This window comes from Eretmochelys imbricata, chromosome 2 (assembly GCF_965152235.1).
Source record: "Eretmochelys imbricata isolate rEreImb1 chromosome 2, rEreImb1.hap1, whole genome shotgun sequence".
NCBI classification, from domain to species: Eukaryota; Metazoa; Chordata; order Testudines; family Cheloniidae; genus Eretmochelys; species Eretmochelys imbricata.
The window spans coordinates 29,248,163-29,272,075 of NC_135573.1; the positions used below are offsets into that span (position 1 = coordinate 29,248,163).

General features: G+C 39.7%; 1 protein-coding gene across 3 annotated transcripts in view; it reads left to right on the forward strand.

Annotated features, from left to right (window-relative positions):
- Positions 1-23,913, forward strand: part of CSMD3 (CUB and Sushi multiple domains 3) — a 1,168,908-nt gene that overhangs the window by 306,114 nt on the left and 838,881 nt on the right. For all 3 annotated transcript variants that reach the window (XM_077808852.1, XM_077808853.1, XM_077808854.1), the window contains exon 5: positions 23,461-23,668. In XM_077808852.1, the coding sequence (XP_077664978.1) occupies positions 23,461-23,668 (208 nt within the window). The remainder of the gene's footprint in view (positions 1-23,460; positions 23,669-23,913) is intronic.

A 23,913-nucleotide genomic window follows, 5' to 3' on the forward strand; every position in this document is an offset into this window, starting at 1 on the left:
GGCAGCAGCAGGAGAGCAGGCTAAGTAGGTCCCTTTTCCCTGGGTAAGGTAACAGGGAAGGTTTTAGAACAATCAGGAACCTTCTGGAGACAATTAAGACAGACAGGCTGATTAGAACACCTTCAGCCAATCAAGAAGCTGCTAGAATCAATTAAGGCAGGCTAATCAGGGCACCTGGGTTTAAAAAGGAGCTCACTTCAGTTTGTGGTGCACATGTGAGGAGTTGAGAGTGAGAACACGTACTGTTGGAGGACTGAGGAGTACAAGCATTATCAGACACCAGGAGGAAGGTCCTATGGTGAGAATAAAGAAGGTGTTGGGAGGAGGCCATGCAGAAGTGGCCCAGGGATTTGTAGGTGTTGCACAGCTGTTCCAGGAGGCACTCTAGACAGCTGCATTTCACAGGGCCCTGGGCTGGAACCCGGAGTAGAGGGCGGGCCTGGGTTCCCCCCAAACCTCCCAACTCCTGGTGAGACACAGGAGGAGTTGACCTGAACTGTGGGTTCACGAAAACGGCCAAGCTGAGGGCTGCTGTGAAGCTCCAAGGCGAGCAAATCTACCAATAAGCGCAAAACCCACCAAGGTAGAGGAGGAACTTTGTCACACCATATAAAGTGCCTTGATTTAAACTGATCGATTGTTTCCTAGATTGCAGTACTTGCATTTTAAATAAATTCCAAATGGGCTCTGAAGTGTGAGTACCTGATAGAGATGAATGCTGGGAATGATCGGAGAGAGTTCACATTTTGCAGCTGCTATTGTTTAGCTGGAGACAGTATTTTGAAGGGCTGGGTTAACAGGGCAACAGGAAATCATAGGTGCCAAATCCATGGGAGCACCCATGGAGAAAATAGTGGATGCTTAGCACCCATTGGCAGCTAGCTCCCCTCTTCCCCCACAGTGCCTCCCACCCTCCTGTGACCCTGCTGATCAACTCCTCCCCCTCCCTCCCACTGCCTACCATCTGCTGCAATTAGCTGTTTTGAGGCATGCAGGAGGCTCTGAGAGGAAAGTGGAGGAGCGGGAATGGGGCATGCTCAGGGGAGGGGATGGAACTGTGCAGGAAGAGGCAGGGCAGGGGTGGGAACTTGGGGGAAGGGGGTGGATGGGGGCGGGGCTTAGGGCAGAGCAGGGCTTGAGCACCCCCAGGGCCCATTAAATCTATCTTTGTAATGGAAATAGAAATGTGTTATCTCTTTAATAGCAACATCATCTCCTATGAAGTGAGTTAGGCAAAATAGCAAAGAGTTTCACAAAGACTGAAGAATTTGCCTCCCCCTCATGACTTTCTGTCTCTCTCAAATACGCCACCCTGTAAGTTTGTATGATAAATCTCCTCCTTGTCTGTTACGTTAACCGCTCATGAAAACACCTCACTGCTACTGACTGTTGTTATTATTATTAGCACTGAAGACATTTTAAGAATTGTACGGCACAATCATTGACCATAGAGTTCAGTCAGTTAGACAGAGGTTAAACCTATAACTAGTGGCTGAGGAAGGGGAGGTGCTTGGTGGCATCTTGGGTTAGACAGTACATGATAGTTATACTCCCCACAGGCAGAATGGCAAAAGTGAGTCTTCATCATGGGTGGTGGGTATCATAGACTGCTTCCCGCTCTGCAGCTCCCACCATTCCGTGGTCCCATCTCAGGCCAGGGCCATGCAGTCCTCCCTTCTAGGACTGGGGCTATGCGGCCTGGCCTCCTGTCACTCTGGGGCTGGGGTGCTAGCCTGGGTCAGGGGCCAGCTGGTGCTGTGGGGTGCTCTGGGCTCTGGCAGGTGTTTGAGGAAGGGGCGGGGCCTCAGGCAGGAGTGTTGAGGCTGAGAGCTACTGTCCCCCAGCCAGCAGTTCATGTGCTGTCCATGATCTTCAGGAAAGACTTAAATATGGAGATAGTAGAGGCCTTGTAATGCCCTACATTCTTTGTTCCTGATTTATTAAAACACACCTTTGCTTGCACACAGTTTACCAAGAGATCAAGATTGCTTTGAATAAGTGACCTATCCTCTTCAATATTTAGTATTCCCCAAATTTTTTTGTCATCTGCAAACTCTGAGTGATGAATTTATGTTGAGAGAGAGAAAAAAAACAACCACTACACTTAGCATTTTTTCTAGGCACTAGCTAGTTAGTTGATTTTTTGCATAGGATCATTCTGAAGAAATGTTAGATGTTGCTTCATTTGTTAAATTAGTGTTGATAATAGTAATAGTTCAATCAATTATTCCTACTACATTTACAAATCAAATTTCCAAAATATACTTCTGATTTGTTGTGTTTACCTTTATGTGTGGTCCATCATAACACATTGTGATCTTGATGGGATAACAAGGCTTGGCAAAATTGGGTTTTCTCATGAGAATCATTGTGGCATGATTCACACATAAACAAGGCCTTTTCCCCTCCCCAATACAATGAAGGATTTTCTGTGTGTCATACGCAAGACCACTAAAATCTATACTGCTCCACAAAATAATGGAATGGATGACAAGCAATGTTATGGTGTCAGAGTGGCTTAGAGGGATTCACTGATTACAGGAAACTACTTTAATCAATAAAGAGAAAACCTCACACTGGAGAAATTTGCTTCATTTTGTCTTAATGAGTAAATGCTAGACATTTCAATAGTGCTTGCTGAAAGAAGCCTTGAATAATTTTTATACATTATTCAATTTTATGTTTCTAATGGTATTTCTAAAAGCTGGATCACATATGTAATTACATTGCTTTCAAATATGACAGTGCTGGATTTGTACCAGGTTTCACAGCGGATGCTGTGCAGTTAGTGCAACTAACTCTTTTAGATTCTCATATTCATTTTTTTTAAACTAATTTTAATGTATTTCGTCCTGTCACATATTTTAAGAGTGGTGTTACCAGAGTACTTCACAGAGGCAGTAAATCTGAAAGCATAAAAGCAACCTTGACTTGATTTTAAAAAAGGTTTTCTGGAGTGGAGCATTGTATAAAATTCCCAAATGAGAAGGGGTGATTTGATGGGCCTTCCTTTTGTCACTTTTTAGTGGCAACTGTAGTAGGGCAGGGAAACCCCTCATACCAAGAGGAAGTGCCTTTTTAGATAATTGTAAGAATACAAGGGAAAGACAATTAATCAATTATAGTGGCAAATGTTCAACTAAATGTTTGGCTTCATACTTAACTACTAGAATATCTTGTTTTTATTAATTATTATTATTAATGTGACAGTAGTGCCTAGAAACCACAACCAAGATTAGGGTCCCATTGTGTTAGCCACTACACAAAACATAGAAGACACAACCTTTACGTTCAAAAGCTTATTATCTAAGACAGACAAAGGAAAAAAAAAACACAAGATGGGCAAAGGCTAGTGAAACAGGCACAGATAAGTGCATAGACTTGGCCAAGGTCACAAGGAAGAGATGGGAAAAGAACCCAGGTCTTCTGACTCCGATCTTAAGGCATGTTAGTGCCCGGTCCCCCTACATGGCGCTACCTGTCTTAAGTAAGGTAACTCTGTAGTCAACCATCAAACAAGAAGGTCAAATGTGTAATTCCTAAGAACAAGGGAAAATTCTTTCAGAGCATGTACTGTACTGTAGCTAGCCACCACCATTTTAAAAGAAAAAAGCTGGTGCATAAGTTTTGTAAAAGTGTGGATGGAAAGAAAACTATTTTCTCTGCAATGGTGGTACAGAGATTACCTAAAGGATAAAGTCATTCAAGAGCAGTAGAAATTAATTGCCATATAAATTTAGCATATTTTACTTGGTAGAACCTGGAGTATAAGTGTCATCCAGAAGAATCACAGCATAGTGCTGAAATATGAGGCTGAATCAACTATAGAAGTGTTAAGTTTTTGTATTGTGAACCTTCAGATTCAACAACACTAGAGCAAAATTCTCAAATACACTATAATTTTGCTCTAGTGTTGTTGAATCTGAAGGTTCACAATGGTAATGGCCATCACAAGAAAGAGATGGGAAAAGGACCCAGGTCTCCTGACTATCTTAAGGCATGTTAGTGCCCGGTCCCCCTACATGGCGCTACCTGTCTTAAGTAAGGTAACTCTATAGTCAACCATAAAACAAGAAGGTCAAATGTGTAATTCTTAAGAACAAGGGAAAATTTTCAGAGCATGTACAGTACTGTAGCTAGCCACCATTATGGCTGTCACACTCCCTGGAGTGGCTCACAACAGTGAATGCCAACCTCAGGACAGACTGTCAAGAAAAAGGGCAAAAGCCTCAAACTGGTTGTATATTCCATAATTAAATATTACCAACCAAGTATGAACTCCTCAAGAACTATAACAGCCTTAACATGGAGTCAGACATAGGTACGCTGGTCTGTCTTGCCTCCCAGGCAAGTTTGACTTTGTGAATAATGGTCACTTACACCAAAAATCAGAACAATATTCAGGTTATCCCCAATCCCAAAGGGCCAGTCACTTACTCTAGGCCAATTGTATTGAAATCTTAAACCAAAGATGCTTGTATCCAATATTGTAACAAACTAACTAAAGGTTTATTAACTAGGAAAAATAAGTATTATTTTACAAGGTAAAAGCAGGTAAATATACACACAAATGAGTATCAGTCTTGAATTTCCAAAGATTAGACAGTTTTATCACAAGCAGACTCTATGTCCTTTGGGACTAATGGAGGTAAAACAGCTGTGAGTCTGTTGCTTATATTTAGCAATTCTTGGCTCTTTAGAGTAAAGCAGCAAAAAACAAAGCAAAAACAAAAACCAGCAACCAAGTTTCTCCTTGAAAGGGATTTGTATTCCCTTCACCCCAGAGTCCATGCTAATGGGATGAGTTCAGCAACATCCATACCTCTTCCCTTAAAGGGGTATATTCCTTTCCCCAGCAAGTCCGATAACAATCACCCCTACCCCACTTAAAATGAGGTGCAGTCATTGTTTTGGCTTTTTTTCTTCCCATTTCCAGATTCTTCAGATCCATTTTCTTGGTTTTTTCAAGGGGTAGAAACTGCAGATCTAGAACTGATCCCTATTTAGCTTCCTCTCTCCAAGCTTTCCTCCCAACTCCTGATGCATCCATCTCTTTACTGCTCCCATTTCTATTGTCTCCCAGAATTACTTATGTATCTGATATCCTGGTCTCTTTTTGATTCCTATTTCTGATGCCTGCCCAGTACCTGCAGTGCTGTACTTATTGCAATATGTTGGAAATGTCAGAATTACAAAGAATGTTGGCATATTGTACCACAGAGATATGATGGTCATCTTCAGAAAAGGGTTGAAAAGGGTTTAGGTTAATTTTGAAAAGCAAAATTGAGTGCAATTTGCAGATGGGATCGGTTTTTGATATCTGGTTCACCCAAACCCAGTGACATGAGATGTCCTTTACAACTGATAATAAATTACAGTTAATCATTACTAAATCTAATTTCTAGTAGTAAATCTTTAAAATTACTATGCAGGGAGTATACATGGCTTAATTAAGCTATAATAAAATAATGGAAAATGTGTGACAGTAATTTAAACCAAGTGTTCTTATGTAACCTCTTCAGTTAAACCAGTCATTGAAGGTGTAATGTTTACCTCGGTCCTGTTAAATCAAATTTTATAAATACAAACATAGATATGCCCACACTTGTGTTTGGCCATTGAGGGCCCAATCCTATATATACTTAGTCATGCAAATAGTTCCATTGACCTCAGTAGGGCTATCCACAAAACTGGAATTTGCAGCACGGAGCTCTAAATCACAAAATGCAATTTCCGTTGCACTGTCTGTGATATTTGTGTATGTGTCTGTATTTCTATAGAAAAAGGAATAAAAGCTAATTTTATACAATATATTATTTGAAGCCATTGAGGATACTCACATGAATAAAATGATTGATTTGAACAAAGATAAATAAGATTGGGTGTCTACATGTTAAGTTTAGCCACTTCATATTGTTACCACCATTCCTAACAAAAAAAAAATCAAACCTAATTTTTATCTCTTAGGATGTTGATCTGTGGATATGGTGTTGCAATGTGGCACTGTGACAGTAGTTAGATTTCTGAAACTTTTCTTTGCACATTCTCTGCAAATGTATTAATTTAGCACTGGAAGATATTTATATTTATCCATGAATGTACTATATATTTATTTTATAATCATAACCTAAAAATGGCTATAATACAATCTAACCAACATAAAACTTTATATTCACTCATATGTAGCCCAATTTCAGCTAGGTCCAAGTACATGCCTATCTTTAAGCACAAAAATAGCTCCATTAAAGTCACCTGCTAGGTGAAAAGAAAAGGAGTACTTGTGACACCTTAGAGTACTTGTGGCACTAATAATATGTTAGTCTCTAAGATGCCACAAGTACTCCTTTTCTTTTTGTGGATACAGACTAACATGGCTGCTACTCTGAAACTTGCTAGGTGAAGTCACTGAAGCATACAATATCATTGTGAAACAAGACTGAATGTGAGGAAGAAGTGGATAGAACTGGTCACATAATGGGGAAAGTTTTTTACCAATGAAAAATTCCAACAAAATGATTTTTTCATTATCATTTTTTCACATTTTTTGTGTTGAAAGAAATGAAAACCAAAATGTTGTTTGTTTTTTTTAACAAAAACCCTGAAAAATTGTAGACATAAACAAGTAGAATGTTTTCCATGAAATTGTCCATTTCATTAACAGCTGGTTTTTATCCCCCGCTCCCACCAAAAAAGGGCAGAAAAATTTCACCCATATCTAATAGAGGTAAAATATGGAAAAGAGTGTGTGTTAGTGAACTGGTAAACAAAATAGAATAATGAAGTGGAAGGAAAATACTTGCAAGAAACTTTAAAATGAGTTTATAAAAATAGAGGGATGCTGTAAATCCGAAGTATTGCAATGGAGCACCCTCTTTGCTATAGTTAAGGGTTCATCAGCACTTGCTTTTTAAAAGTTGATTCTTCTAAGTACTCTAAAATCCACATACTTACTCAAATTGTCTTGATTTTTTCTGTGACTCAGGGGATGCTAGGAAGAATTTGCAGTCCAAATTTGATGTAATTTGAGCAAGGAGTCCCTGAGATACAGCCCCCTTCTTCCCCCTGGAAAAAAAAAGGCATTTTTTCAAATTCAGCAGATGCTTATAATTTTAAGCTGGTTCTCAAACTATAGCTCTAATTGCCACCAATTGATTTCATTCTCTCAATATTTATCCCAGGTAGTGGATGGCACCCACTGCCACTTTGGGGAAGCACTATTGACAATGTTAATAGTTCTGTAGACTGGTACATGCTACAACTGAAAAGGAAAAAAAAATGATTGAAATGTGCAAGTGCAGCAAAACTAGGCAAGAGATCTTACATAGGCAGCCTGCTGTCACGGTAACTGGATGGCTCAAGAAGACATGCTGTGGCCAGGCACTGTAAATTCAAACCCTATCCTTGGTGAAACTCTGAGAATGACCCGTAGGCCCACCTCAGTTAAGGCTTTTTTTCTTTTTTTCACTTTTGGGAAATATCCTGTTAATTTGAACAGCTAATTTAAAAGGATTCTAACTATTTTCTGAAAGAATATAAATTTCACATACTCTATACAGAGAGAAAAGAATGATTTCTGGGCATGTTGCTATTTTTCCAGCTGGGAGGTGAATGTACCAAAGTGCCAGCACTGATTCAGCAATTCCCACAGAAGGATAAAGATGGTCATCTCTGTATTCCAATACAGTGTGTCACTGAACCTTCCAAACTCACTTAATCTAGGAACACAACTTGAATTCAAATTTAAGTTCTAGCATTGAATGTGTTAATCAATATTTCTATTATAGCCTACCTGCTGTTGTATTATGGTGAACAACCATTTTGCTGCTTTCTCGGGAGCCAATTCCATCTAACAAAACACGCTTCAGGTATCAGGTTGAATACAGCATTCTACTGTGATTATAATGAAGCAGCAACAACAATAAAAAATGCTGTCAGAACACGGATGCTTGGCTAGAAGAGAACTACCAAAGGCTCTTTACTATTGTTTTATTATATAGAAAATGTTTGAAATAACTGGTTATAATATGCCTAACTAGATACTGAAACTTTTGTTTCTCTTATAATAATCTTTTCAAGTCCTGAATTGTCCATTTTGAATGTGACTTTGAACTTTTTCAAATGTAAGCAGTCTCTAGTCTGATAACTTTTTGGGAGAAGAGAAAAAGAACTGACTGAGCAATCACTGTAATTTGGCTGAGAGTTTCTTGTGAAGATGTCAAGTCCTGCTTTTTTGGATGGGAAGCAGTAATCAGAAATTTTTGGGGGTGGGGGACTGAATTTTCATCTTCCTGCATAGTTAAGTTACTACAGAAATACAAGTAGGTGAAAAATCTTGAAATCATTGTTATCATGAGCCATTTGATATGGAGATAAAAGTGAAGTTTCTTTTACAATAACACTTGATAGTATGGGATTACAGACAACAGATGAGCAGCAGAAACCATGCTTTCTGCTAAGCATGTTTCTATTATAGAATGTGTGTTGTTGTTTTGATGTATTATAAACCTGAGCCTACATAACTGAAAATTTTAGAGTGTTGTTTTTGTGAACATTTGTATTTTTATTTCAATTCCTAAAAGTTTACTTTTATTTAAGTTCTGTATTCCTGTGAATGATCAATTATCACAGGGCTCAGAGAATACATAATGATCACCATTTTGAATCTAGTCTAGATTGGTAATAAGTGCTGGCTGTGGTGATCTCTGTAAAATGAGCCAGAGATAGTCTGAGTCCTCAGTCTCTGTGGCTTGGACTGTGCATAGTTATTGACACTTATCAATTTCAATCCCCATACATTGGGCATAGCGGGAGTAAGATGCTGCCACCAATTCTCAAGCGCTAACCCAGGCTACACAAAGTCCGTGGCAGTGAAGAAAATTCTTTCTTGAGCCTTTAGAACAAGTGATTTATCCTGAGTGAAATTTCAGTGTCCCATTTACAGCAGCCATTGGTACTGTCCACATGAAAGTCCACAGCTAAAGATCACTGCGGATGTACCAATGCCAGATAAAATGCCATCAAATGGATAGAGCAGAACTCCAAAAGCCAGCATGCACTTGGGGTCTAAAAAAAATGACAGGGTTAACCATGGGGGGGGATGAGAGAGAATGAAAAACAGTGATATGTTTCTCTCTGACCTTTCTCTGAACTCCATTCTAGAACTAGCACAATTTTTTTCCATTAGATAGAGGGCAGAAGGCAGCAGGAACACAAGTCATCACCATTTTTAATGGTAATTTCATGACCCATGAATGACAAATTGAATAGTCTTGCTCTGGTGTTTTTGCAGTTGTTTCAGAGACTAGAAATAACAGGTGTCTGCCATTCCAAGTGTGAAAACAGATATCAACCAGAGTGTCATTCAGAAGCATATTCTAACACTCTTTGATATTGATTTATTCTGATATGGGCCATTTTCAGTGGTTTTCCTTTCTCTTTGCACTGATTCATTCCCATCCATAAATCCCACCTAAACAGCCTTATTTTATCCTCCAGAATTAAATCAAAACTTGATGGAAGAACAAATTTCATATGTTTTCAATTGCTTTTTTTGTCTCTGTTTTATCTCCCCAAATGACATACCCCTTCAGTATGAAAGTTTTATTTAAAAAAAAAAAAAAAACTTTAAATTATGGCAATATAACAAAACATCATCTGCTTCTTTACCATACATTGGCTCACAACAGTATCTTTCTTCCCTACTAATAAGCTCTTATCTGAAAGCACATCAATACTTTCCATCACAATAGAACTCTCATAAATCACCCCAATTCAAAGAAGGATAGTAAAAATAGATCTAAAAATTATTTTCATATGCATCTTCTAGCTAGCTGTAAAACTTTTCTTTCCCACACAAACTTCTCCCAAATAATTAATATTTCCTGCAGAAGATCTTTCGATGAAACAATGTTTTTATGAGGAATGACACTTTATTCAAAGCATACTGAAGTGAAGGTTTCAGCATTGTTTATCAGTGTTCTTTATTTGTGTTAACAAAAAACCATTAATTGTCTGAAGCAACAGCTACACCTCTTAACAAATTTAACAGTAATAACAAAGGGGAAGGAAAACAAGCCAGACTAAGGAAAGAACAGGTTCAAGAATATTTAGATAAGTTAGATGTATTCAACAGGCTCTGGTGAAATTCACCCTAGGATACTTAAGGAACTAGCTGAAGCAATTAGTCATCATCTTCAATAACACATGGAGGACAGGTGATTTCACAGAGGACTGGAGAAGGGAAAACATAATACCTCTCTTTAAAAAAGTGGAACAAAGAGGACCCTGGGAATTATAGAACAATCTGCCTAACTATGATAACCAGAAAGATAATGAACCAAATGATTAAACAATAAAATTTGCAAGCACCTAGAGGAAAATAAGGTGATAAGTAATAGCCATCATGAATTTGTCAAACACAAATCATGACAAACCAACATAATTTCATTCTTTGATGAGATACTGGGCTAGGTACTTGGGGAATCACAAGGCGACTAGCCACTTCAAGTGGGAGCGGAGTTCAGTGCATCTGACACTGATTGTCTGCTGTCCAGTTAGGCTAAATAAGTGGTCTCCAAACTTTTTGCTTTGTGCCTTACTCCTGTCTGCGACTCCCCCCATGCTAGGAGTGGGAGTGGGGCCACAGCTCCGGCAGGGGGAGACATGGACAGGGGTAAAATGGGCTGAAGCTGGGGCCATAGAAATCAGAATCCGGTCCCCCTCCCTCAGTGTGGAGAGGAAATATACAACCGCATTTTACCCCAAGTTATAACTTCCACACACTGGTTTGTGATAAAGCAAAAACAAATTTATTAACTACAAAAGATAGATTTAAGTGATTATAAGGGATAGCAAACAGATCAAAGCAGATTACCTAGCAAATAAACAAAAACGCAATCTAAGCTTAATATACTAAAAAGATTGGATCTGACTAGAAAATTATCTGCATAAATGATGATTTAAGCTGCTGCAGAGATTCTTAAAGGGCAAGCTGCACTTACTTGAAGATTAAAAGCCCAGGTATTCCTTTCACAGGCTAGACGTCTCCAAGCTTGGGTCTCAGACCTTTCTGTAGAAAAACACTGGTATTCCAAGATGAGTCCAGTACCAGATGATCTGGTCACATGCCCCTGTAGAGTCATAGCAGCCATGACTTCGAGGCTATTTGTAGAGTCCTCAGGAAGGCTCCCTGGTGGGAGACTAGCTTCTTCTAAAACCTATTGTTCTCCGTAATGGCCCTTCCCAGCCAGCCATCTAGACTGATTGTATTCTGCCTAGTGGGCGTTCCCCAGTTGTAATAGATGCATAGACAATATTCCTAACTTCAGATACCAAAATGATACATGCATACCAATAGGATACTCATATTCAGTGAATCATAACCTTTTCAATGATATCTTACATGACGTATCTTGAATGAAATACATCCTAGTTATGCCATAATCCTATCATCATAATATTACTATGAAGAGCTTGGCAGCTGGAGAGCAGTGGCTGCTGACTGGGAGCCTAGAGGCACCACCAGCAGCAGCATAGAAGTAAAGTTGGCATGGTATGGTGTTTCTACCCTTACTTCTGTGCTGCTGCTTTCAGGGTGCTGCCTTCAGCTGTGGGCCCCTGGCCAACAGCCTCCACTCTCTGGTTGTCCAGTTCTGAAGGCAGCACAGAAGTAAGGGTGGCAGTACCGTGACCACTCTAAAATAACCTTGTGATCCCCAATTTGAGAAACACTGGTCTCCCCCATGAAATCTTTCTAGGATAGGGTAAAAGCAAAGAAAAGACCAGATTTCATGGAGGGAGACCAGATTTCACGGTCCGTGGCATGTTTTTCATGGCTATGAATTTGGTAGGGCCCTAATTATATTCATGATTTTATTTCTGTGCCCATAAATGATAGGGAAATTCTGATCAGAAAGAAAAGTTACCAGAGCTGCTTAGAAATCAGAATCTGTTCCATGGGCAATTAAAACAGGTGTTTATAAAATAAATTCCAAAATGGAATGAAAAGTCAAAATTTCCTGTGAAAAAATATTTCTGAACAATTTCATTTTGATAGTGTCCAAACATTTTTGTGGCTATATTGAAAGCCCATAGGCTCTTTTGGTTTTGATTAGAAGTGGTCAGAATGTAGGCAGGAGAGGGAAAGGTGGGTTTGGGGCATGCAGTTCTTAAGACAATTTTCATTTAATAACCCATTTTTCTGTTGCGAAAAATTTTGACTAGCCATAGTTTTAATGTAATTCAGTACTTTTAACTGAAATTCACCAAAACTCTGAGGACTAAAGCCAGCCTCCCTCCCACTCTTCCTCGCTAAAACACCTTGAGACCCTCTCTTTGCATCATTCAAAAGAATTTTCTGACAACATATATAGGCTGTTGTGCTCTTTTATATTTTGGGTGTCTTCTGATATTGCACTGATGATATTCTACTTCTGTCTCCTCCTGATTCTTTGGGTATGGCCAGTCCTTATTTCTCAGGAAGAGCCCAGCTGGCTCACTGTTCCCACCTGGAGTCTCTGAGAGTGTAGGATTGGTATTGTTTGTAGGCCATCTACCATCGCTATTCCTGGAAAAAATATTTCAGAAAAATTGAGTTGTCTCCCCACAATTCAACATCATGACTGAGACATTTATTTCCAGCCTCTCTAATGCATTTACCTTATTATTTGCTGTGATGAACTCCAGAATGCTTTGATGATAAAAGAATTATTCCATAATAGGAGACATTTATGAGCAGAATTCTGGTTTATTAGGCACAGTGTGAGCAACAGAAGAGATAGAGGATCATTTCCAGGTCTTGCTGCTACTGAATGGGGGTTAAAGGGGTAGCCAGTTCCCAAGAAAACCTTTCAGAGGATGGATAGGGAAGTGGGCCGTGCACCCAGGTCGTCTGAAACACAGGTTCAAATAGTCTACCATTTAACTGTTTGTGGAAGATCTAGGGGAAAACTAGAGTTTGCTGGCTGTTACCCTCACTCAGGTACCTGAGTTCACTCTTTGGCTTCAGTTGGAGCTTTTTTTAAAATATAAAGCTAAACTCCAAGTGAATAGTAAATGAAGTGCAAGTCAACTGAACCCACAGATACATTGCAATTCCATGCAAATAGGCTTCAAACGATCAAACTGCAATCACTATTACAAATTGTTACAGTACATTTTAATCCACTCTATTTCCTGAGTACTTTTATATATAATTTGTGTTGCAATTAGATCATAAGAACGGAGGCCATTTTTATATATAACAAACCTACATCTCTCATAATGTATGGCGGTTTCAGCTTCAACCAGTTCAGTTTCTTTGCTGCCAGAATATTAACTACGGTTAACAATGATGATCCAACCAATTACGAAAAAAAATCATTCTGAATTACATTTCCTGGAAAAAGTATACAGTAGGCATAAAATCATGAGATGGGGTGCGCATATGAACATGTGTAGTGGGTAAACACTGACCAAGTTTGGCAGAATTGTAAATCTCTGAAAGCTGCCCAGAGGCAAACCTGCAAATGAAGACCTGTGAAAAATCCAAAAAGCAGACTAGTGTGTAACTGTCACTGCCCTGGTTGTGTACAAAGACCAGCTGAAATCTGAAGGTACAGAGATTTTTTTTTTTTTTTGCCCGAGGGGACGGGGGAAAGTAATTGGGCCCTAAATGCTTTCCCAAATGCATTGCTCCAGTCAAGCCAATTCTGAGTTTCACAAGAACAAAGTGAGAAGCACATTTCCATTTTTAAAGTATTTTCTGTCATTTAAAAAAAGAGGGCAGCTATTTTTTTTTTAAAAAAAGCATACCTCGGTGGAGACCCTCTAGGCTTATCTCTATCCAAGAGTGGTTTTTAGAGCTAAATTACAGAATTCTGAAAAAAAAAAAACATATTTACAATAGAAGTGCTGGGATAACCTTAGCTAGATCTGTGTGCATGGTGACTCTGTAACAGACAGACAATGATGTTTACTTTCAAATGTCAAATCTGACAAAGTTCCTCCTCTGCCTTGGTGGATCCTACGCTTATTGGTGAATTTGCTCGCCTCAGAGATTCACGGCAGCTCTCAGTTTGGCCACTTTTGCCAGTGGCTCAAACCTGCCATTCACTCAGCTAACCTCATCACTGGCCAGCATGGGGAAAAGGAGGAGAACAATCCTCTCAGTCTCTGTGGCCCACCTAGTGGGTTGGGGGACAGGCCAGAGACCTTCTCCTCTGGTGGGACCCACAGTCCAGGTCAACTCCTCTTATATCAAATGCGGAGATGGGGAGGATGGGGGAGAACCCAGGCCCACACTCTACTAAGGTGACAGATGAAACAGAAAAAATATCAGGACACATGGGGGAAGCAAAAAAAAAAAAAAGCGGCCGGAGCAGCCAAAGTTACAATATTGGGACAAACGGCATCCCGACCGTGCATCGGTTGGGACGCAGGACAAAGAACTAAAAATCAGGACAGTCCCGATTTTATCAGGATGTCTGGTCACCCTAGTCTACTCTGGGTTCCAGCCCCGAGCCCTGTGGATTGCAGCTGTCTATGGTGTCTCCTATAACAGCTGTGTGACACCTACAACTCCCTGGGCTCCTTCCCCAAGGCCTCCCTCCAGCACCTTCTTTATCCTCACAGCAGGAACTTCCTCCTGAAGCCTGATCACAGTTGTATTCCTCAGTCCTCCAGCAGCACACCTTCTCACTCCCTGCTCCTTGCATGCCATCCACTAACTGATGGTAGGTCCTTTTTAAACCAGGTGTCCTGATTAGTCTGCCTGCCATAATTGATTCTAGTATGTTCTTAATTGGCTCCAGGTGTCTTAACTGGCTCTAGCAGGTTCCTAATTGCTCTAGCGCAGCCCCTGCTCCGGTCACTCAGGGAACAGAAAACTGTTTATCCAGCGGCCAGTATATCTGCCTTCTACTACTCTGCTGTACCCAACTGGTCTGGGTCTATCACACAAGGAAATTACTGCTTGGAGGTGATAATCTCCGACCAGCTTGGCTTAACAGTGAAATCCTTCTGATCTTAATCACAAAAAAGAAGCTTACAAGAAGTGGAAGATTGGACAAATGACCAGGGAGGAGTATAAAAATATTGCTCAGGCATGCAGGAGTGAAATCAGGAAGGCCAAATCACACTTGGAGTTGCAACTATCAAGAGATGTTAAGAGTAACAAGAAGGATTTCTTCAGGTATGTTAGCAACAAAAAGAAAATCAAGGAAAGTATGGGCCCTGTACTGAATTAGGGAGGCAACCTAGTGACAGAGGATGTGGAAAAAGCTAATGTACTCAATGCTTTTTTTGCCTCTGTCTTCACGAACAAGGTCAGCCCTCAGACTACTGCACTGGGCAGCACAGCGTGGGGGGGGGGGAGGTGACCAGCCCTCTATGGAGAAAGAAGTGGTTAGGGACTATTTAGAAAAGCTGGATGAGCACAAGTCCATGGGGCCGGATGCACTGCATCTGAGGGTGCTAAAGGAGTTGGCGGATGTGACTGCAAAGCCATTGGTCATTATCTTTGAAAACTCATGGCGATCGGGGTAGGTCCCAGATGACTGGAAAAAGGCTAATGTAGTGCCCATTTTTAAAAAAGGGAAGAAGGAGGATTTGGGGAACTACAGGCCAGTCCACTTCATCTCAGTCCCTGGAAAAATCATGAAGCAGGTCCTCAAGGAATCAATTTTGAAGCACTTAGAAGAGAGGAAAGTGATCAGGAACACTCTGCATGGATTCACCAAGGGCAAGTCATGTCTGACTAACCTAATTGTCTTCTATAACTGGTTCTGTGGATGAGGGGAAAGCAGTGGATGTGTTATTCCTTGACTTTAGCAAAGCTTTTGATACAGTCCCCCACATTATTCTTGTTAGCAGGTTAAAGAAGTATGGGCTGGATGAATGGACTATAAGGTGGATAGAAAGCTGGCTAGAGCATCGGGCTCAATAGGCAGTGATCAATGGCTCCATGTCTATTTGGCAGCCGGTATCAAGCGGAGTGACCCAAGGGTTGGTCCTGGGGCCAGTTTTGTACAATATCTTCATTATTGATCTGGAGGATGGCGTGGACTGCACCCTCAGCAAGTTTGCAGATGACACTAAACTGCGAGGAGTGGTAGATACGCTGGAGGATACAGATGAACCTCGACAAATTAGAGGATTGGGCCAAAATAAATCTGATGAGGTTCAACAAGGACAAATGCAGAGTCCTGCACTTAGGAAGGAAGAACCCATGCACTGCTACAGACTAGGAACCGAGTAGCTAGGCAGCAGTTCTGCAGAAAAGGACCTACGGGTTTCAGTGGACAAGAAGCTGGATATGAGTCAACAGTGTGCCCTTGTTGCCAAGAAAGCTAACGGCATTTTGGGCTGTATAAATAGGAGCATTGCCAGCAGATCGATGGACATGATCATTCCCCTCTATTCAACATTGGTGAGGCCTTATCTGGAGTACTGTGTCCAGTTTTGGGCCCCACACTACAAGAAGGATGTGGAAAAATTGGAAAGAGTCCAGCGGAGGGCAACAAAAATGATTAGGGGACTGGAACACATGACTTATGAGGAGAGGCTGAGGGAACTGGGATTGTTTAGTCTGTGGAAGAGAAGAATGAGGGGGGATTTGATAGCTGCTTTTAACTACCTGAAAGGGGTTCCAAAGAGGATGGATCTAGACTGTTCTCAGTGGTAGCTGATGACAGAACAAGGAGTAATGGTCTCAAGTTGCAGTGGGGAGGTTTAGGTTGGATATTAGGAAAAACTTTTTCACTAGGAGGGTGGTGAAACACTGCAATGCGTTACCTAGGGAGGTGGTGGAATCTCCTTTCTTAGAAGTTTTTAAGGTCAGGCTTGACAAAGCTCTGGCTGGGATATTTAGTTGGGGATTGGTCCTGCTTTGAGCAGGGGGTTGGACTAGATGACCTCCTGAGGTCCCTTCCAACCCTGATATTCTATGATTCTATGATTCTATGACAGAACAAGGAGTAATGGTCCCAAGTTGCAGTGGGGAAGGTTTAGGTTGGATGTTAGGAATAACTTTTTTAGTAGAAGGGTGGTGAAGCACTGGAATGGGTTACCTAGGGAGGTGGTGGAATCTCCTTCTTTAGAGGTTTTTAAGGTCAGGCTTGATAAAGCTCTGGCTGGGATGATTTAGTTGGGGATTGTTCCTGCTTTGAGCAGGGGGTTGGATTAGATGACCTCCTGAGGTCCCTTCCAACCCTGATATTCTATGATTCTATGATCTCATTTTCTTTACCCTTGACTTCAAATTTGAAATGTGATTGCTGGTTGCAAATTTTATTTAGATAACACGGATAGCAAAACACTTTCACTATCAGAATCTGGATTACAGCTAAAGGGTAATTGTCTTGGAAAAATATCAAAAAGTGTAATCTACATAATTATATCCCATCTCCATTCTATTTCATTTAATCAAATAATCATGAACTATATCCTAAAAGGAAAACAAAATAGCTTTCATTTAAAAACATCTGAAAAGACTTAAAACTGTGCTTCATATTACACAAATGTATTTTATATGCATAAGTGGTTAGTTTATATATTAATTTATGCTAAATATAAGGCTGCAGGGAAAAGAGTATCACATTGTTCAGGGACATGTTTGATTTTGATTTGTTTAATTGTTTTATTCTATTCTGTTTTGTTGTCCAACAGACATTTTTGGCACTTAAAGTGCAGATTGACAGCACCTCTCACAGAAATAAAAATAGTTTCTTTTGGAGGGAGAGAGGTAGAGAGGTGTGTGCACTGTATGTATGTGTTGGGATTTCTAAAGTTTCTTTTAAAAATATCTAGATACTGTAGTTTTACTTATTTTTTTTGAATATTGTAATTTCCATTGTACTGTGCAACATAATTCATTGGCTGCAGCCTAGGAGCACACAGTATGCCTCAGGGGGTTGGTGGTGCACAGGTGGCCAATTATGGGCTAGCTGTTTCCCAGTCTCATCCCTCATTATAAATTAGAGAAGCCTGACCTTTGAGTTGTACCAGTTGACAATGGCTTTGAAAGCTCAGTGCAACAGCCAGGGATGGGTTGGTGTGTGAGGAAGCCCCAGCCTGGCGTCCTATGCTAACAGCGGAGAGGTGTCACCTAGGGAGCCATTATGCCAATTCTCTGTTATTTCCCCTTACATTAGGATGATCCTCCTATGTCATCTACAGAGATGCTTTATACAGCATAAAGTAGCTGCAGTGCACTGCAGAGTCTGCCCTTGTGTGTGTCAAACTAGAAATAGAGCTTATTGGAAATACCCTGAGTGTGTGTGCATGAGCATCTGTCTACGCAGTATTTCCTACCTTATTAATATGTACCTTCCTTTGTAAAGTCCTTAGTGATGTTCAGATGAGAAGTACTTTATAAGACCAGTTTAGGTAGTATTGGCTTGATTATCAATGACACCTATTTGTTAAAGCAAAGAACTAAACTGAATAGTAAAGAAAAAAGGGAAACTAGAGCAGAAAAATACATTTAGAAAAATATTAAGTAAATAAAAGTGCAGTTCTGGGCTGTGTCAGATATGGCAATCTCCTGTACTATCTTCAGGAGATACTGTTGAATTAAGTTTAAGTATCTTTGGAGTCTACTGTATTAAATTCAAAGGTTATGTATTATTGTGGGCCAGGATGTCCAAAGGACTATATTGAACAACATGGCAGGCAAGAATAGCTTTTGAGACAACATGGGTGAAGTGGATTTCCTGGGAAATATCTAGGAGCAGGTGAATGCAAATTTCCCCTGTCCCACTGCCAGTTATGCAAAAACTCAGCCCTCTGAAGCTACCCCCTGAGAAGAGGGGCAGATCACTGTTCCCAGGGTGTCTCAAAATCAAAGGCCCAAACTATGTCAAGCAGTGACTCACAGATTGTTCTGAAGAACCCTTCGGTGGAGTTTGAAGAGCTGAGCATCTGTCATAGCCATTGGTCGAGCTGGTGGTGATTTCTGGTAAGCTTACTAGCTTCCAAATAGGTTCTTTTATGGTTTTCAATATGTTTTCTCCATAGAAATGTTTAATATGTTTTCACCTTAAGAATAAATGTACTTGCTTAGAAAGGGCTGTGTGGTGATTACACTGATTACTGTCTCTGAGGAGAAAGCAAAGGAAGGCATGCTTAGGCAGTCTGTCATGCTAGGGAACTTTCAGTGTAGCCAGGGAACTGTGCAACATGGGAAAAACCCAGCCAGGAGAGAGAAAGATGCAAGTCTCCCTCCAAGAGAGGTGATGGCTGAGGAACTGGATGCCTAAAACTGGGTGCTCTTGCTGGATCATAGGGAATACCCTGAACTGTGAAATTAAAAAAAAAATAATAAAGTAAACACAAGTAGAAATTCTGGGCAGGGAGTGAAGTTTGTCACCAGTTAAGGGAATTGGAAAACACAGTTTAAGAGTTTCAGATAATAATTTTCACTAAACATGAGCTGACAATTTATTCCTGTGATTTAGCCAGAAAAAAACAGATATGGCAGCTGGTAGCCAAAATGGTAACCTAGCAATGCCCAGCAGAAAGAAAACATCTCCGCTAGTATTTTGATAATGTTAGTTCATTCAGATGCTGTGGTGATGAAGATGTAATGAACAGGTAGTTTCTCTGTATTACAAGCCTCATACATATTCAAATAAATCTTCATTTGAATTCTAAATACACTCAAAAAACCTGTTGAAGCCAAGTTCCACCTTATATGTCACTTAGAAAAGTTACCCTTTTTACATATGGTTAATATCACAAAAGTATATCTGCAAAAATGGCATCTTGGCATTCTGGACATTTTTCCATCTATGACTTTTGTATCACATTTCTCAAGTTTTTAAATCAAACAAGTCTGTGTTTCTGTTTCTTTTGTTTCTTCATGTAGAGTGGGATTTTTAAACGCTCTTTAATCCCACTTGCAGTCTTTTGGGGTTTTTTGATTGAATAAATGGGCCCAGTGACTCAAAGGTGTACAACCCTGTACAAATAAACATGGTTCAGTGTTTTGAGTGGAGACTGTAGCCTCCTGCGTCCCAAAGCAACAATCACTATTAAAAATCACCTTTTACTAAAGATACAGAAAAGAAGGAATACAGTAAAAGCATTTTAAATGTAAAGTAGTAAGTAAGGCTTTCATTTTAAGAATACCTTGTTTCCTTTCCCTTCACATGTAGAGAGCTTTCACAAAGAACCCTCTCCTCATCCCGGTTTAAACAGCCTTTTAGATGGTATTGAATATGGTAATAACTGTCTTTTTGGGGCAAACAGTTGAGATGGACTGGAGCTGCTTTCTTTGTTAAAGTTAGATTCTGCTGCCTTTAAGACAAACACACACAAACTGGAACAAACAAGAGCAGCAAAGATAGAAAATGAAACTTCTGTCTCTGATGTTGACTCTCACTTGCAACCTCATTGCTGGAGAAACAAGCACAGTGCACAGTCCTACCAGCCTGACAGACTTGTACAAGCATCAGGCTGTTTCAGACATTCCTTCTAGCTGCCTTTCTGATCACAGGTTAATAGCAAAGTTCCAAAAGATACAGTCTTAGCAGGTTTGCAGAAGGCAAAGAGAAAGAGGTAAGAAAAAGAAGAAAAATGACACAGTAGAGAGGGAGGGAGAGCAGGATCCCAAAGCTCAGACACCAGGGGGTAATCCCTCATTATTTTGTCCACCAATTAGTCCTAATTTCAGACCCACTAATATTGATGAATTAATTTCTGGTCCGGTCTCCTCTTGTTTGCCAATCATGATCTTAATACCCACCTTTTTGTTTGGACTAATTGAATATTTGTGTCTTAACTTCGATGACTTTTATAATCAATCATATATTTGTAACAGACTGAGTTGTATTTTTGTTACCTTAGCAACTTAGAGTACAGTTGTCCATTTTACAGAGGGGAAACTGAGGCACAATGTGTTAAATGACTTGGCCTAGATTATACAGGAAATCTGTGGCAGAGCAGGGAATTAAAGCTCGGCCTCCCACAGTCCAGGCTAGTGTCCTTGCCAACTGATCATCTTTCCTCTCTCTTCCTGTCTGCCTCATGTACCATTGCTGGATTTGTCCCACACTGCCAGGATGTCAACTTATTTTACTTTTGTTGACTGTGGTTTAACTTCTATCTCAAGTTGCAGTGAGGGAGATTTAGGTTGGATATTAGGAAAAACTTTTTCACTAGGAGGGTGGTGAAACACTGCAATGCGTTACCTAGGGAGGTGGTGGAATCGCCTTCCTTAGAAGTTTTTAAGGTCAGGCTTGACAAAGCCCTGGCTGGGATGATTTAATTGGGGATTGGTCCTGCTTTGAGCAGGGGGTTGGACTAGATGACCTCCTGAGGTCCCTTCCAACCCTGATATTCTATGATTCTATGATTCTATTTTGTTTTATGACTGATAGCTAAGAAATTATGCTATCTGAATTTTATGGTTTCAAGGGAGAATTATGTGCAAAGATCAAGTTGCCCCCAGTCGCCCACATATTATGAACTGCTAAAAGAACATTATTTGTGTTGGCAAGTGAAGCACTCAACAATGAAGACATGCCTGAATTAAGACTGATTTTGCCCCCTTTCTCCATATGCACTATGATAGTCTTTAATTACATGACCACATACTATTTTTCCCATAGTACCCCTCCCTCATTCGGTGCTCAGGTTGGAGTGCTCAGTTAATTAGCAGCTATTCAATGTTTTGTTTTATCCTCATTGTTCAAGGTCTGGCCTCAGGCCTTATTTACTGCATACTAATCAAACCCCGTTGTAGAGACACAATTGGTAAATTCCTTTTCTCTTACTTGTATTAATATTTTAATCATTTTAGCTTCCGTTAAACCAAAACATTTATGACTTTTACTAATTTCTGCTTCACTACACAATCCCATGGGACAAAGTTTCCCCAACCACACCTGCTATTGGATTCCTGCAGTGAAGAAGGGCCTGATTCTGTGAAGCAATGAGCATCTTCTATTTCCATTGACTTGAACGGGTATTGAGAGTTCTGGGCAGCTTGCCAGATTGACTCCTAAATTATATTTTACCATTAAAACTTCTTCTTGATCATAGAAACAGTTTAGCAGAACTTTTAAAGAACAAAATTAAGCTTTTAAAACTTCTAAAACTGCCATAATTGATGGGATCATGGCAGCCATTTGGGATTTTCTCCCTGACAGGAGTGAGTCTGAGCAGGTGTTTTAAAAGTCTTAAAAGCTTTTGCACTAATGATGTTATACTCTTTCAAAAATAAATGTGTCTTCACCTTGGCAGTCATCTGTCAGCAGTACTGACTATTATTCAGGCACCAACTCAGCTTTCGTTACTGTAATTGGCCATAGTCAGGGATTCCTTTGCTAGTATGTCTCACACATTTAGATTATAAAGTTTGAATTACTGTGATAAAACGTGACATTTCTCCATCAAAAGGTATTTCCATTTTTGAAAGTGGTAGCATTACAATCTCAACGTATTTTATTAGCTCACAAAAATACTTTTGACAACAGTATAGATAAGGCATGCTTCAAACCATACTGTACCAATTGCTGTGAACCCTCACATAAGAGCACTTCCTCACAGGAGGAATCCAATTGACTTCAATGGGAGTGTTTGCATAAGTAATTCTTCACCAATGTGATCATGTTGCATAATCCAGTAGGTGGTCATGAGTAAATTATGGAATAGAATATATATCCAGGAAAGAAGCATATGTGTAGAGATATTTGAAATCTGTGATCTATCGAAAAATTGCTCTCCATTAAAATGGCTCTGCTGTAAAGATCGTGAACACAAAGGTGTCAGGGTGATGACATTCAAGGCACTATGTAGGAGCAGCATTGTTCTGAAAAGTGATATGCAGTAACTAGTTTTTCAGTGAAAAGGCAATGGAAGAAAGAGTTTATGCTTCCAAGTATATAAGATACTAACTATTAGCTACCAAAATGAAATGATTATGATCCAATTAGCAAGGGGTGGCTAGGGTACTCATGCCCCTGTAAACAAAAACTTATTTTTCAACATAACTTCCTTCATCGATAAATGCTGTATTATATATGTACCAAACTCTAAATGCTAAGTAGATATGTAAGGTGCTTGATCCAAAAGCAGTTTTGATTGAAGCAGAAGAGAGAACCACAATATTAATTTGATGTTGTTCATATCATTCTTCATAACAATGAATGAGAACAGTTTTCATCAAAGTCACACAAAAAAGGATTCTAAAAGTTTTTGGTAAAATAATGTTCATATATTACTAATTTAATTTTCAAAACAAACTAAACAACACAGTGACTATTTGCATAGCAGTTAACAGAACCTTTACATTGCATCTTTATGATATATTGTAAGTATGATGTATAATAAACCCATAAAACAATACAAACTTTTTCTAGGAGCAAATTCAGGTTTATTTTAAATGTGGCAGTTTCTTAGCATTGGTTTTTGAGGAGTGATTTAATAACACTTCATAATTTTTTTCTTACTGAAAATGTTGTGATTTTGTTTTTTAAACAGCTGAAGATGCATGTGGAGGAACAATGAGAGGATCCAATGGCATGATCTCCAGTCCCAATTTTCCTAATGAATATCATAATAATGCAGATTGTACGTGGACCATTGTGGCAGAGCCTGGTGATACAATTTCACTCATATTTACTGATTTTCAAATGGAAGAAAAATATGATTACTTGGAAATAGAAGGTTCTGAACCACCAACAATATGGTGAGTAAACTGATGCTATTTTGAACCCTGTAAAGGTGGGAGAGAATATGTAGGGATGGTCCCGCAACCGTTACTTGTGTCAACACTATAGCCTCGCTAAAGTAAAGAGGGTTATTACTTAGACATGTAAATTGATTCACTGATTAGAAATGTAAACCAACTTCTAAAGACAGAACATCAACATTAAAAACTGTGGTAGACTCATCCACCTGATTATGTTGTTGGGTAAATTTAATCTTTGTTGC